Genomic DNA, 15,660 nt, shown 5'->3' on the forward strand with positions numbered 1-15,660 from the left:
CCGTGGCTGCTCACACCCTGTGAGACGTGGAATCGCTGGCTTAGATGTCTGGGGGAGGAGGGTCCTGCCGCCCCGGCTTTACCAGCTCTGACTGATGGTTTATACCAGGCCTGCAAGACAGCCCGATACTCCACACGCCTGCCCTTTGCCCAACCGCCCCATCCCCTCCTTGTGTCGTCAGTGGATTTCCCCCCTCTCGCCCCTGAGGGGAGGGCTGTGTTGTCAGCCCCATTGTATTGATGGGGAAACTGAGGCACAGAGAGACATGAACCTGGTCTACACACACAAGCTTTGTTGGTCTGGGTTTGTTACGGGGACATGAGAGAGAAAATCCCCCCTGTAACTGATGCAGCTGGGTAGATGCTGATATGCTGGCCAAGCAGTTCTTTCGCCACTGTAGCTTATTTCACCTGGGGTACCGGTGCCAGCTGTGCCAAGAGAAGCTCTGGCTGGTATAAGCTGAGTATCCGTCAGGAGGCTTTGCTGGTTCACCCGTCGCGTTGCGCCAGCAAACCCTTCCTGGGCCGATTATTGTTTTATTGGTGTCCAAGCACGTTTGCCCCAATGGCTCGTTCTGTTCAGCCAGTGAAATAAGCGACAGCGGCAGGCGTGCGTTGATGCCAGGTTTGCCTGTGGCTACACTGGGGCTTTCACCAGACTAGAAGCGTGGCCAAGCCCCCTCCCCCAACACTGACTTCTCCAGGGCAGAGACACACCCCGAGGGCACCCGGGAGTCTGCAGTTCAGTAAGGACTTGAAGCCAGGGAGTCTTCGTCCCAGGCTGGTGCATGAATCTCTGGGCCGCTGTCCCTCTGCCACAACAGGAGTGGCTCTGGCAAAGGGATCTCCCTCACTAGGGGCTTCCTATGGCTCTGCCTGGCTGGCCTGGTCCAATAGCCCTTCTTAGGGGCACGGTATGGAGCACAGCTGGCCTGGCTGCCAGCAGTTGGCACCAGCCCAGTCTTGGCCACTGACCGAGTGAGAGGGAATTCTGATGGGGGATGGCATGCCTGGCAGGGCTAGCGCCATGGGGAGCAGGGTCAGAGCTGTGCCATCATTCGGGGGCAGTCAGGCCAGGAGGAGCATATCTAGGGTGAAGACTGCTTTCCGCTGCCCATGGTCCCTCCCTGGAAGCCCAAGGGGCTGGAGGTAATGGGGGGAAGTTAGCTTGAGTGTGTGGGGAACGCGAGGCACCAGGGTCTGATCTCTGCCCCCCATCCCCCAGGTGTACTCCCTGGACAGGCCACAGACCTTCCATAACTGCTTCAGCCACTACCGCTCCTTGGACAAGAACAAGCAGATGGAGATGCTGGCAGAGCAGATTGCCACATTGTGTGAAACCCTGAAGGAGTATCCAGCCATCCGCTACAGGAAGTGAGTGTTCCCGGGGGCAGGGGTACCCGGACACCCCTATAGGAAGTGAGTGTGCCATGGGGAGGTACCCGGCCATCCTCTACAGGAAGTGTTGTGCCCAGAGAGAGAAGGGTATCTGGTCACCACCTACAGGAAGTGCGTGTGCCCCTGGAGGAGGAGCTGTTTCTGACCCACAGGATTGTCTTTGCTGCAGGGACCATGAAGATAACTTCCACCTGGCGCATGCTGTGCTGGCCAAACTCAACGCGTTCAAGGCAGACAACCCGAGCATGGGAGAGGTGAGCGAGCTGCCGGCCATGCCCTTGCCATGGGACAGAGCTGGAGGGGGGAGGGGGGGAAGCACATGAGAAGTAGAAGGAAGGAGGAGTGATTTCGAACCTGCCTGGAGATCCTGGTGGGGGAAAGGGTGGGGTCTAGACCCTCTTGGAGATCCTGGTTAGGGGGGCAGGGTGGAGATCTAGAACTTCCTTGGAGATCCTGAGGAGTTGGCAGAACAATAGCATTCCCTGTGTGGCTGGACTAATGGCCCCAGCCCTTCTCTAACACTGGCCGTGGGCAGATATCAAAGTGCTCTACAAAGGCCAGTGTCCTTATCCCCTCTGTACAGATGGGGAAACTGAGGCTCCGACTAGGGAAGTGTGTGCCCAGCACAATTTCTCTCTGTTTCTAAACAGGGCAGTTGGGTCACAGAATTAAGCTTTGCACACGGAGCTTCTTCCACACCTGGACACTCCTGTCTGTGTGTGCTCCTACACCCATCCCCACGGTATCGGAACCTCACTAGTGAATTCAGCCTCCCAGGGGAGGCGGGGTGGCCTGTGTTACAGATGGGGAAACTAAGGCATGCAGAGAGTCAGTCAGAACAGGAATAGAACCCAGCTCTCCCGAGCCTTAGCCACAAGTCAGCCCTGGCCTGTGGGCTTTCCCCAGCTTCTGCCGTCCCCATCCCACCCCCAGCAGAGGGGAGCTGCAAACCCACCCTGCCCTGGATTCTTGCACAGGAAACCCAGTGGCTCCTGTCCCCCTAGGAGAAGCAAAGTGATGTAAAATCCAAGTCCTGCCCAGATCTTTCCCTCCTGTTGCTTCTGCTCTTGCTTCCAGCCTTTGCCGAGCTGCTGGGAGACTGTGCACCTGTGGCCAACTGGGAATGTTTGTAATATCTTTTATGAAGCTGATGTGTGCCTCAGTTTCCCCTATGTTTCATGGCTTCTCAGGCAGGGGGCTGGGATGGAAGGACTCTCAGGGAAGGTAATAGTCATGGTGGGGGGGGGGGAGTGGAGTCACCTCTCTGTCTTGGTGAAATGAAGAGAATCGGACCCAGATCAGCCTGGGGGTCAGAAAGACGGTGCCGGCTCCAACGGCTCCTGGCTGGACGCTCCCAGCAGGGAATCGGAGCAGGGCCCCCAGCTCGAGAACACAGAGTTGGGAAGGTTTGAGCTGGGGGATAAGTGAGGGAAGCTGGGAGCTCTCACCTGAGAACTGACCAAGGTCAGACCGAGGCCTGGTCTACATGAGGCAATTGGGTCGGTGTAACTGCATCGCTCGGAGGCATGAGAAAGGCGGCGTCACTGAAGCGGCGCAGCTGCAGTGGTTTACATGTAGACAGGCCCTGAGCGAGAGACCCGGAGCCTGAAAACAGGTTTCGCTGCAGCTCGGCCGGGCTCTGGACTGACCAGAACGGCCTATTGCTTTAACCTTCAGTGGGCTGGGCTGCCGGGGCTGGGGTCCAGGTGCCTAAGAAACCCGACTGTTCTGACAACGCTGGGCGAGTGGCCCTGTCACCCGGGCCGAGGGGCATCGGGCCCTGCGGAGTGGACGGGTCTGTACCAGGGTCTGGCTCAGCTGGACTCGCTGGGCAGGGCTCACGGGGTGAAGCCCAATGGTTCAGTCTCAGGAGGTGGGGAGGCCGTGTGGCCTGTCCTGGAGGAAGAGAGAGACCTGTTGGGGTCTGGCACAGCAAAGGGCTTCGTCCCAGAGACTTCCCCAGCTGGGGGCCTGGCACCAACCCTGTGGATCCATGAGCGCCTTTCCCATCCACCGAGGCAGTGTGGCCTAGTGGATAGAGCCTTGGACTGGGACGGGAGACCTGGGTTCTATTCCCAGCCAGGTGCCCTTGGGCATGTCACCTCCCCTTTCGTTGTACTTAAAGTACCGTACAGGATCTTTTCAGGGGGAATAAGGCAAAACACCACATTTATTAGCAATACATGTATTAATTAACACTGATCATATGCATATGATCTCTATCTGTCTGTCTGTCTATTACACACGCACTCTATCTGTCGTCTTGTTGTTACCAATTAGTTGCTCCCCCTAACTGCACTGGTGAGTTAGATGGGGAGGGGGTGGAGCCAGGCTTCTGCCGATCTGGATCGATGCTCCCATGTTGACAAGAGGAGACCCAAGGTCCTCTGCAAGACACCTCACCTTTATAGCAGCTTCCCTCTCATGCAAATCTGTACCAGATTCAAAATCTGTGTCTGTGTCCCTTGGTCCTTTGTCCTGCTTTCTTCTGGGTGTTGTCCCAATGCTGCAAAGAGGGTGTTTCCAAAAGAAGGTGCTGGCTTCTAACCCCCGAGGCCGTCAGTCTGTCTGCTCGTCTTTAAGGAGCCCACTTGACAGGTTTTATTGTCCTTGGGTCTGGCTTCCATCCCCTCTCCAAGGGTTGCAACCTGTTCCACACCTTGCTCATTCACACCTCGTTCATTCAACAGGGCAATTGATTAAGGGAGTGGAAAGGAAGATCTTATTCTACTAGCAAAAAGACATTTTTCTTCTACTTTAACTATCCTTAGGGGCTATAACATTATACCAAGGCTTAACACAAAGTTTTCTATAAGTTTTTCTACATAGGGATCTGATACAAAGTTCCTATATCAAAGGACTTGATACATAGTTGTATGAAAATAGCTTAATACAGGGTTATAGGAAGAGGCATAATACAAAATCATATGAAAGTTATGTGAAGATTTATACAGAGATTTATCTACACTTTTTGTGCCTCAGTTTCCCCATCTGTAAAATGGGGATAATGATACCGGTCTCGGGGAGGGGGCCCCCCTCTAGGATAGCTGGCTGCCATGGCACAGATGCTCTGTAACTCACAGCTGGCAGCACCGACCTGCCTCCAGAGGGGAGCCTGCCGCACACCTGCCTAAACCATCTACACAGGGAAGGGATTGACAGCATGTTTGTTAACCACCGGAGCTACTTGCAGCAGCAGAGCTGGTTCCAGCCTGCATCCCCTGTCTGATCTGTGCTATTCTCAGGAGCTGAGAGCGGCGCTGGGGAGCTCAAAGTCCTGCTCCGTGCACACCCTGCTGCTGTTACTCCTGTGAGTCCCCCCAGGGATATTCCTGAGGCTCTTGCCAAGCCTCCCTGTCACAGGTGTAAGCACTATCCCCATGTTACCCAGGGGAAACTGAGGCATGGAGCAGCGTGCCAGGAGTAGGTGGCAGAGGCAGGAATAGGAGCCAGGAGTCCTGACTGCCCAGCCCCCTTCAATAGAATCCAGACAGCTCGCCCACCGCAGGGCCGGGAGTGCTGACTCAAGCCCCTGCTCCATGCAGCACAATCCCGGCTGGCCAGTCCAGTGTGCCCCCGCCTTGCCAGCTGGCGCAGAACCCCAGGGTCTCTTGTAGCATGGCCTCTAGCAGTCAGGTCTCCAAAGCCACCCAGCCCCTGGTGACAGCGCCCTGGGGCCTTGTCTGCACTAGTCCCTCTTGCCTTGATGTTTCCCAGCTGCCAGTCCTGAGGGAGTGCACTAACCACCCCTCTGGGCAGGGTGGGGTGACCCGGTGGTTACACCAGCCCCCATCTGCACTGGGGGATCCCTCCAGCAGAGTTGAACTGGCAAAGGTGTGAGCAGAGTCTGGGGGGCTGGGCATAGCAACCCACCCAGTCTGGGTAGAGCTGGAGAGGAAGGATGGCCCAAGGGGTTGGGTGCCAGCCTGGGAGTTGTGAGCCCTGGGTTCATGTCCCTGCTCTGCCACAAACTCCCTGTGTGACCTTGGGTGAGTCACCCAGCCTCTCTGGGCCTCCATCCCCCTCTGCAATGGGGTGACAGCCCTGCCCAGCCCCACATGCATGGGGGGGGGAGGGCAGGATGCAGCAGTGATAGTGAGGTGCCCTGATGCTACAGTGATGGGGGCCAAATACTCCCCCAGGAGAGGTACTCCCCTGTCAGCCTCAGCCCATTTACCCAGAGGCTGTGGAGACCTGCCAGGCGAGTGGGTGGTGGCTGGTCCAACTTTCTGTTCTGGCTGAAAGTCGGGCCAGATACTGAGGTGGGACAGTTGTGGAAGCATCAGGGGCTGTACATCCCCGCCCCCTCTCCGCCGACTGTCTGTGCTACCCAGCGAAGAGCAGACGCAGCCCCTTGCCGAGGTGCTCCTGGGTGGGCTTGGGTTCCACTGGGGACGCTGGAGCCGGTTTCAGAGCCCTCTGCCATGGGAGCGCAGGGTTGGTCTCATAGCGCCACCTGGTGCCCAAAGAGGGCAGTGCATGCTGATGAGGCAGGGAGTGGGGGCTGGGCCAGGCCCCCCTCCCCCGCCCAATGATGTGGGTCTGAGATGCGGACCATTTGAGTGGTCTCTGTCCAACTGGATGCTGGGAGGCCACCCAGGCTGGGAGTGGGGAGCTAGAGCCTCACATGGGGTCCCAGCTCAGATGCAAGGTGGGGCATCGGGATAACGTCCCATTGTCCCCCTCTGGGACCTTGTATTAAAGAGTCTCTGGGCCTGGTGTTGGTTAACGATAGACTAGCCAGGGCCTTCTGGTGTAGTGTGTATCACACCCTCCCCCCCACCCCCGCAGCATATGGGGCAGGGGGCAGTTGGGGGGCTGCCTTGCAAGGGGCACGCTCCCGTTGGTGGAGAGGCACGAGCAGAGTGCGTGCTTGGGGGAGGGGCGCATTGCTATTTGCACGAGGGGCAGGTGGCCCATCCCTGCAGGGGGCGTTGCAGCACAGCTGGGTGGGGAGCTCTCCCTGCCGGTCAGGGCAGGACCCCAAGGCACATCCCAGCTAGCTTGAGGGGTGCCTCTTGGCTTCCCCCTGGGGTTGGGGGCTGGGCCGCAGAGAGGGCGGATGGTGAAGTTTCAGGCCACCAGGGCCCATTGGATTGTGCTGTGTGAGCCAGGCCAGGACCCCTCCGCTGGAGCAGGGGGTGACGGGTCTCTCTCTCCTTTGCCCCAGGGACCCGACAAAGCCCGTTCTCAGCTGCTGATCGTAGACCGGAGCTTCGACCTGGTGTCCCCACTGCTGCACGAGCTCACCTTCCAGGCCATGGCCTACGACCTGCTCAGCATCGAGAACGACACCTACAAGTAGGACCTGGCTGCCAGCAGGAGGCGCCCTGCACTCCTCCTCAGGCGGGCTGGGGGTGGGGTGGGACCCAGGCACCTGCACTGCTCTGCAGCCCCCACGCTCGGGGGAGGGGTGCTGCAGCCTGACCCCGTCTCCCCACCCCCATAGGTACGAGACGACAGGCATCAGCGACTCGCGGGAGAAAGTGGCGCTGCTGGACGAAGACGACGAACTCTGGGTGCAGCTACGCCACATGCACATCGCTGATGTCTCCAAGTGAGCGCGCTCAGCTCTGCCCCCTGATGTGCCCCGCCCCTCCCCCACCCCGTACACACCCCTCCATTCCCCACCCAGGGCTAGAACCGACCTCCTTCCCCCTGCCAACACACCACTCTGTGCCCTGCCTAGTACCAGGACCCGCTACTCCCCTTCCCCCTCGGACACACCTCTCCCACCCAGTGCCAGGACCCTCCACTACATTGACACACCCCTCCCCCTCTTTTCCAGTGCCAGGACTTCCCCCATCCTCCCCTTCACACACACCCCTCCCCACCCTGGGGCCCCCTCGGACACGACACTCCCCTTCACTTACCACTCAGTGCTGGAACCCCACACCCCCTTGGATACGCTCCTCTCCCACCCAGTGCAGGGACACCCCCCCACAACACACCCATCTCCTGCTCACTGCCAGGACTCCCCCTTCCACTCAGTGCTGGGGCCAGTCCCTCAGACATGCTCCTCTCTGAGTGCTGAGACCCCCTGGACCCAGCCCCTCTCCCCAAAGGACCCCTGAGTGCTCCCTTCCAGAGCCACTGTCTGCATCTCCTCTCGGGGATCCCCCTGGACACTGTCTTCCCCCGATCCCAGGATCTTCCCATGCACCTCGCAGCCCCCTTGAGTGAGTCCCTCACCGACCTCCTGCTGAGCCTGCTGCGGCCCCCCCCCCCCCCCCGCCCAGCAGGGCGCCAGGAGCCCCCAGGGGTACACTGAACTCTCTGCCTTGGGGTAACTTGGGAAGAAACTCCTGCCCTCCCTGTCTGAGGTTCTCGAGGCAGAGAACCCTAGTGCCTGTGGGGCGGGGGCTCTGTCCCCTGTCGCATAGGACAGGGCACCCCCTGCCTCCAAGGCAGTGCCTGGCTCCGGCCTGACCCCTCTCCCTGCTGCAGGAAGGTGACCGAGCTGCTGCGCACTTTCTGTGAGAGCAAGAGGCTGACCACGGACAAGGTGCGGCGGGGGCTGTGGGGGAGCGATTGGGGAATCCAGCCCAGAGGGATGGGGGGGGGGCCCATCCCACAGCCACTGATGGGGAGAGGAGGCTGCCCTGCTACCCTAGGAGGGGTTGGTGGGGGGGTGGGGCTGTCCCATTGCTCCCAGGGTTTGCCTGTAAAGGGCTAAGAGGTGTATGTGGAGCCTCCTGCCCCCCAGCCAGAGCTCTGGAGCTCCCCTTGGTGGGGGAGGGCAGAGGCCCATGGGGTGGGATCAGCAGGATCGGGGCCACGCAGGGAGTGCCGCAGGGAGCCAATGCTGGCATCTCCCTGGCCTGCTGCTGCTTTACACCCCGGGGGGCACCTCGGGTTGGGGGGCTGCCGGCTTGTTCCAGCTTGCCTGGGAAGAGCAGGTCTAACGCAAGCCGCAGCCACACATGGCCTGAGTGACCCGCCCTGGCCCTGGCACGCATGGCTGGGCTGCTGCGGCTGTTCCTGGGTGAGGCCTCTGCCCTGCAGGGGGCTCCATGCACTGCGGGGGGGTGGGGGGCAGGATCTCACCACTGCCTCCCTCCAGGCCAACATCAAGGACCTGTCCCAGATCCTGAAGAAGATGCCCCAGTACCAGAAAGAGCTGAACAAGGTAACGGGGCTGGGGCTGTTAGTGGGCTGGGGGCAGGGCATTCAGTGGGGCTGATGGGGGGGCAGGGTGCTCTGTGGGGCTGGTGAGGGACAGTAAGGACTCTCTGGGGGGCAGGGCACTCGGGGGAGCTCTGTGCAGGGCTAGGCAGGAGCCCTGCCCCAGTGATGGGACTGCCTTACTGCCTGATGAGAGCTCCCGACCTGTCCAGTCGGGCAGAGCCATTTTCCCCCCAGGTGCTGTGTGGCACTGTGGGCAGCAGCTTGCCGTCAGTGCCCAGAGCTGCCCCGTTAGCCCCAGCAATGGCAGCGCTGGGGTAACGCCCACGCCTTGCTGCTGCAACTCTCGGGAGAGGGCCTTGGTAGGCTTCCAAACCAGCCCGTTGGAGCCACTCCTGGTGCCACTGGGCCATGTGCCAACAGAAAGCTCCTGGCCACTGGCACAGGTACCCCGACACCGGCTGGTCTCCAAGCCCCCAACCTCGTGGTGACTAACAGGGAAGCCGTGGGCTGGTTTGGAAGCTGCTCCCTCCTCCTGATCTTCCCCTCCAGCTGCCCTGCTCCACCCCAGAGGTGGCTGCACATCAGTGCTGGGCAAAACAATCCCTATATACTCGCCTTATACAGCCAGTTGGGGCTGCCCCTCTGGCCGAGGTGCCCCCCTTGGGGGTTGGGGGGTGCAGGTGCTCTGGACCAGCCAGTGATGCGGTAAACTCACCCGTGCCCCGGTCTCTCCCCGCAGTACTCCACACACCTGAACCTGGCTGAGCACTGCATGCGGCACTTCAAAGGGACGGTGGAGAAGCTGTGCAGCGTGGAGCAGGTGGGTCTGTGGGCAGAGCCTGGCTGGGGGACAGAGTCTGGCTCATGGACTCAGCCCAGAGAGAGGGGTCTCAGACCCGCAGGCTCGCTGGAGCCAGGGCCAGCCCCCCCATGCAGCACCGGGGGTGCAGAAGGGGGACATGGTGCTCGGGTTACTCTCTGGAGGCTTGTTGCTCACCCCAGGGGGAGCCGACCCCAGGGAGGAGGGGGCCCTGGCGCAGGGGATAGGTGAGCTGTTGGTCGTGGGGCCATCGCGTCTCCCATCCTGCTGCGGGAGCGGGAGGAAGCGGAGTGGCCTGACCTGGGCCTTGTGTGTGCACCTCCCTCGCCCCCCAGGACCTGGCCATGGGGACGGACGTGGACGGGGAGAAGATCAAGGACCCCATGAAGATCATCGTGCCCGTCCTGCTGGATCCCAGCGTGCAGGCCTACGACAAGATCCGCATCATCCTGCTCTACATCTTCCTGAAGAACGGTAACATCACAGGCCTGCAGGGGGCGCCCCTGGAGGCGGTGCCCGGGGCTGTGGGGAATAGCACTGCTCAGACTGGCACACCCCCCAGCCATGCAGGGCGCCTCCCAGCCAGCTGCTCCCGGGGCCTGTGTCCAGCCTGGATCTACGGCCCTGTCTCCCCTCTGCCCACCTCTCGGTGCCTATGAACCAGCCAGTGCGCCGCGCCCACGCTCTGCACTGCCCCCTGGGGTTGGACCTGGCGGCCTTTGCTCCCCGCTGCTGCCTTCCCAGCAGTGTCCGCCCTCCATGCTCCCCCCAGCCCGTTCTCTGCAGGGAGGGGAAATGGAGACACATACCCGGAGCAGCCCTCCCTGGCCTGTTCTCTGCAGGGAGGGGGAACATCCCTCCCTTCCTGCAGGCTGTTCAGACACCATGTTCTGCCTCTGAGCCCCCTTCAACCAGTTCCCTGCCCACCCCTTGTGTCCTCCCTGGACCAGCTCCCTGCTTCTTGCTGCATCCAGCCCCTTCCCCCAGCTCACCAGGGCTTGGGGAACCTCCCTGACCCTGACATTGGCACAGTCCGTCTTCCCCCATCGGTTCCTGCCCCATGCTGGCTTGGTGGGGCAGGACCCTGCTCCGGGGCCCTTCCTGTAACCCTGCTCAGGCACTGCCCCTGCGCCCATTGCCCAGGCCAGGTGCCCTCATGTGGCTCCTCTGGCTGCCCAGTTTCCTGGCCAGGGGGCGCTGTGGAGTTGCCAGGCCTCCCCCTCTGCACTAAGCAGCAGTAAATGGTTTCCAGGTGTACCCTCTCTCCAGCTCAAGGCCTCACAGCCTTAAAGAGCCAGGCCTCGGCTCTGACACTGCACCTGACTGGCTGCAGAAGGGGGAGCCCAGATCAGGGGGAGGGGGGGCTCTCACTGCACTGCCAGGGGGAGCTAGAGAGACCCCTGCCCCCAGCGCCCGAGAGAACCTGTGGAGGCAGGAGCAGCAAGGACCTGAATTCGATCATTAACTACGTGGGGTCCAGCGCACTAGAGCGGGTGGTGCTGGGAGCCAGGACTCCTGGGTTTCTACCCCCAGCTCTGGGAGGAGTGGGAAGAGCAGTATCTCAGGATTTGGTTGGGGAACTAGGACTCCTGGGGCCACGCACTGAATGTGCCTGGGCTGTGGGTGCATCCCAGAGGTGCTAGCGCTGACCCGTCTCTCCCCATGCAGGTGTGGGCGAGGAGAACCTCACCAAGCTGATCCAGCATGCCAACATCCAGCAGCAGAGCAACATCATCCACAACATGCAGCTCCTGGGCACCTCCCTCACGCCTGGTGTAAGGGACTGGGGCCAGGGGCCAGCAGCTGTACCCATGCCAGGGGGCAGATCTGTGCTGCACAGGGGAGCCTAGGCCATCCTGGGGGTGCCCCCTATGGCAGTGACCTACTCCCAACACAGAGGTGGCCTCTGCCCCTGTACAGGGGTGACACCCTCCTCATATGGGGGTGACCCCCAGATACTCCTCATCTGGGGTGACCTCTTCTGCTCCTCAGATCTCCAGGGGGCTGGAGCTGGTGACCACTGCATGGGGTGGCCCAGGCCAGCCTGAGTATCTGCGGTGAAGGGAGGGAGGCGGCTCTGTTCTCCCATCAGTCTCTCTCCCCTCCCCTCTCTCTCTCTCTCTCTTTCTTTCTTGCTCAGTGATCCATTCTGTTCTTTTCTCTGCCTCTCCCCTGCCAGCCCGGCTGGAGCGACTCAGGTAGGCCGAGCTCTTCCTGTCTGCCCCCATTCCCACTCCGCACTCCCTGCCTGCTGCCTCTCACCCCCTCTCCCTTCCTCCTCCAGAGCGGGCAGCTGCGACCCGAGAGGAAGGTGCGGCTGGAGTCCACCTACCAGCTCTCCCGCTGGACCCCCATGCTCAAGGACGTCATGGAGGTACCCGGCCATCTGCTTCCTGGCCTTGGGGGTGGGGGTCACACCTGGCAGGCTGGGCCCAAGGGGGAGGGGTTGGTTTGGGGTTCTGTTTCTGCAGCTAGTGGATCGGCTGTGGATACAACCGTGCAGGGCTCTACTCCCCAGCAGCGCCTGGCCTGTGGCATCCGGCTCAGGCAGCCCGGGGGACACAGCACGCTCAGGGCCAGTGGCTGGGCGACAGGTCGGAGTCGGGGCTGTCCAGCACCCACTCGCCTCACCACACTGCTTCCTGTCCAGCAGCTCGAGCAGCACCAGCGTCCCCACCAGCTCCTGGGCAGCAGGATTTGGGATTGGGGTCCGCGGGGCCTCAGCGCCCCACCCCTCCACCCCACTGTGATGCAACACGCTCTGCTGCTGCCATGTGTCGTCACTGCTCATGACCCCCCAGGAGCAGCACATGATGAGACACCCCTTCCTCCAACCCCCACCATGCTGCCCCTTCCCCTCGAGACCCTGCTCTCGCGCTGCCCCTTACCCACAGTCCCCACCCTCGCGCTGCCTCTTCCCTGCAAGTCCCCCCCCACCCTCCTTGCTAGCCCTTGTGAGGGCTTGCTGCTAAGGTTAGGGTGACTAGACAGCAAATGTGAAAAATCGGGATGGGGTGGAGGGTAATAGGAGCCTATATAAGAGAGAGACCCAAAAATTGGGACCGTCCCTATAAAATCAAGGTATCTGGTCACCCTAGCGGAGGGTGAGGATGTGGATACAGGTAAAAGACGGCTGGCGGATCGCACATCCACATCTTTGTATCCTTAGAGGGCTCTAGCCATGTGAGAGACTTATCAGAGTCCTCTCCTGCTGCCATCCTTCGGGGTCTTAAATCATAGGCATGAGTGCAGAGGAGTTGTCTTGTCCGATGCTGAGATGCTGCCACCTCTGGGGTGTGGCACGGGCGGTTTATACGGGGGTCCCTCACCGGGGCTGAATTCTTCCTGAGGAGTGGTAGGCAGCTGTTAACAGCTGCACAGCAGCACTGCCCGGGAGTCTAGGGCAGGTGGTGATCAGTGTGTGGGCCTGGAAGTGCAAGGGATCTAGGCAGCACACTCATCGCTGGCATGAATTTGACTGGAGCGCCAGGGTTGTCACCAATGGCTGACAAGGTCCTTGGCCTAACCTCCAGTGAGGAGCAGCTGTGTGACATTCATCTGAAGGACGAACTCCTGCAGCACAGTACTGGTCACTGACTGTCTGGGGAGAGCCCCCCCTGCAGAGCCCCCCCGCTCCCTGCAGTACAGCGCCCCCTAGCGCTGCACTGGGGCCGACACTGACTGCCAGGGGAGACCGTCCCCTGCTGAGCACCCCTGCCCACTCCCTGCAGTACAGAGACCCCTAGCGCCACACCGGGGTCACAGAGCACCCTCTGCTGACTCACTAGCACCCCCCCAGTGGCTTTTCCTTAGACGTCTCCCATCCAAGCACTGCCTGGGCCCAAACCTGCTTAGCCTGTGAGAGGTGACATGGTCGCTCCTTCTCCCAATGCTTGCTGGGGCCTGAGCCCCTCATCATCCTAACCTGTGGGGCACTCCTCAAGGTGGCGGGAGGGAGGAGGAAAACTTGGTTACCTTCACCCTACTGGCTTGGGACTCCTCCAGGACGACACACACCCTGCCCCCCCGGCAGATCACAGGCGAGGGGCTCCAGTGCTGTGATGGTTCCTACAGTGGGATTTTGGGGCAAGCAGTTGCGGTAGCCTCAATCCCGTGCCTAATCCAATCAGGGCCCCCTCCCTGCGCCAGCACAGCTCGGCAGGCCTTAAGCTTCCATGTACAAGTCAACGCAGTGGATTAACGTAAAAGCCCCTATTACGTGGCATTAGAATGTATCATAGCCTGGGCCCCCTGCGTGGCTGGGACACACTTCATGGGGCAAGAGGCAGGGCCTGGATCTGCCCGCAGCAGGAAAGGGGCACTGAGGGCACCTCCCTGCCTCCCCCCCCCCCCCCCCAGTGTGGGGCCCTGGATCCAGCTGCAGGAGGTCTCTGCCCTCCCCCAAACGGTGGATGAGTGGGGAGTTCACAGCAGGGCACTGAGCAGCTGATGGGGAGATGGGAGGGGCATCACGGGAGAGGTCAACGTGGTCTTTGCTGGCTCCCCATGCCCCACCCTGGAAAGGGGGCACCAGACTGCTCCCCCCAGGGACTGTCAATCATTCAGTCAGGAGTTGACTCAGCCCCTCCCCCCAATGGGGCCCAGCCTGGCCCTCAGGTCTGAGGTGTCTGCTGCTTAGCCCCTGCTGACCTGTTCCCCACCGCCCCCAGGACACCATTGAGGACAAATTGGACAAGAAGCTGTGGCCCTTCGTGTCGGACCCGGTCCCTGCCGCCAGCCCCCAGGCTGTTGTCAGGTAAGGCTGAGCCTGGCTGGGCTGAGGGGGGCAGAGCCCTGACCCCCCCCCCCCAAGGGTGTAGGAGCCTCTGTGCGTGGCCAGGACCCTGCCCTCTACAGGGAATGGGGTGCCCAAGAGCCTGGAGCCCTGGACCCCTCTTACCATGTCTCCCGCCCCCCAGCAGCCCCTCAACACACCAGGGCCCAGGATGGAGGGAAGGGACTGGCTGAGCTTTAGACAGTACCCCCAGCCCAGGGCAGGTGCCACCCTCCCCTGCTCCCTCTTGCCTGCTTTGGGGCTCCTGTCCCACTGCCTTGGGCAGGGCCTGCCCCCCAGCCTCCTCGGGGTCCTGCCCCTCTGCCTGGCATTCCCTCAGCGAGCCCCTGGTCTCCACACTGCCCCTCTCTCCCCCAAGCGCCTGCTTTGGGCAGTGCCCACCCCTCCGCCTGGCATTCCCTCAGCGAGCCCCTGGTATCCACACTGCCCCTCTCTCCCCCCAGCGCCCGCTTCGGGCATTGGCACAAGAACAAGCCAGCGGCCGAGTACCGGACAGGCCCGCGCCTCATCGTCTACGTGCTGGGTGGGGTGTCCATGTCTGAGATGCGCTGCGCCTACGAAGTGACCCAGGCCACCGAGGGCAAGTGGGAGGTGGTGATCGGTGAGTGGGGCAAGTCCTGGGGGGAGGGCGGCTGGAATGCCCAGGTCAGGGACAGTCGGGACCCCCTGGGAGGACGAGATCCTAGAAGTTCCCGCCCAGCACCCACAGGGCACCCATGCCACCCTCTGTCCTTCCACACTCGGGGGCCTGGGAACAGATGTACTTGCCCCATATGGCCTGTATCTAGCCACCTGATCTCCTGGCCCCTGGCTCCCCAGGCCCCTCCTTGCCCAGGGACCATGTGTGTGGGGGGGTCCAGTCAGACACCCCCAATAACACCCATAGGGATATGGCTGCACACACTTCTCTGAGACCCAAGGGTGAGGAACGCTGTCAGCGGGTGGATTCTTGCCTGGATGTGCAGGGTACAAGGGATGCACAAGGGATGCGGTGCCAGGACATGGGGGGTGGGGGGCAGGAGACAGCCCCTCTACCCCCGCACTAGAGCAGGGTCCAGCTGCAAGGAGGGGGGAGATGGTGATGCCAGCCTCATGCCCACCCCACTGTGCCCACCGCTGCCAACCACCTCTCTCCTCCCCAGGTTCCAGTCACATCCTGACCCCCAAGCGCTTCCTGGATGATGTCCAAGCCCTCGACCAGGCAGCCCCCGTGGAGGCCTAGAAGCAGCCCCCTCCCCCCAGAGACTCTGCCCCCGACAGCTCGCTGCCCCCAGCTCCACCTGCTCTTCTCAACAAGGCACCTTCCTTCCGTACTCCTGGCAGTAGTGTTGGTTCTTGAGGGGGTGGGGGGAAAGGGACCCCCAGGCTGCTTGGCTGTTAGGCCAGGGGGCAGGCCAGGCTCCCTCCCGGTGGCACAGGGTCCTAGGGCTGCCACCCTCTGTGCCCTGTGGCCACCCTGCCCTCGGGGCGGGGGAGGGGGAGAGAGTCAGGCTCTGTTATCTACCAGCCTCAGCCATTCC

At 61.6% G+C, this 15,660-nt stretch overlaps 1 protein-coding gene across 1 annotated transcript in view; it reads left to right on the forward strand.

The window, feature by feature from the left end:
• The window catches only part of LOC120391031 (syntaxin-binding protein 2-like), a 45,040-nt gene extending 29,587 nt beyond the window's left edge, over nucleotides 1-15,453 (forward strand). Inside the window, exons 7-19 of the mRNA XM_039514259.1 lie at nucleotides 1,225-1,373; nucleotides 1,567-1,651; nucleotides 6,568-6,698; nucleotides 6,847-6,954; nucleotides 7,845-7,902; nucleotides 8,461-8,526; nucleotides 9,265-9,345; nucleotides 9,681-9,819; nucleotides 11,014-11,120; nucleotides 11,630-11,719; nucleotides 14,016-14,101; nucleotides 14,584-14,741; nucleotides 15,283-15,453. Coding sequence (XP_039370193.1) covers nucleotides 1,225-1,373; nucleotides 1,567-1,651; nucleotides 6,568-6,698; nucleotides 6,847-6,954; nucleotides 7,845-7,902; nucleotides 8,461-8,526; nucleotides 9,265-9,345; nucleotides 9,681-9,819; nucleotides 11,014-11,120; nucleotides 11,630-11,719; nucleotides 14,016-14,101; nucleotides 14,584-14,741; nucleotides 15,283-15,362 — 1,338 coding nt within the window. The 3' untranslated portion in view covers nucleotides 15,363-15,453. The remainder of the gene's footprint in view (nucleotides 1-1,224; nucleotides 1,374-1,566; nucleotides 1,652-6,567; nucleotides 6,699-6,846; nucleotides 6,955-7,844; nucleotides 7,903-8,460; nucleotides 8,527-9,264; nucleotides 9,346-9,680; nucleotides 9,820-11,013; nucleotides 11,121-11,629; nucleotides 11,720-14,015; nucleotides 14,102-14,583; nucleotides 14,742-15,282) is intronic.
• Nucleotides 15,454-15,660: the final 207 nt, after the last annotated feature.

The sequence above is a fragment of the Mauremys reevesii genome, linkage group 25, assembly GCF_016161935.1.
Source record: "Mauremys reevesii isolate NIE-2019 linkage group 25, ASM1616193v1, whole genome shotgun sequence".
In the NCBI taxonomy this organism is placed as follows: Eukaryota; Metazoa; Chordata; order Testudines; family Geoemydidae; genus Mauremys; species Mauremys reevesii.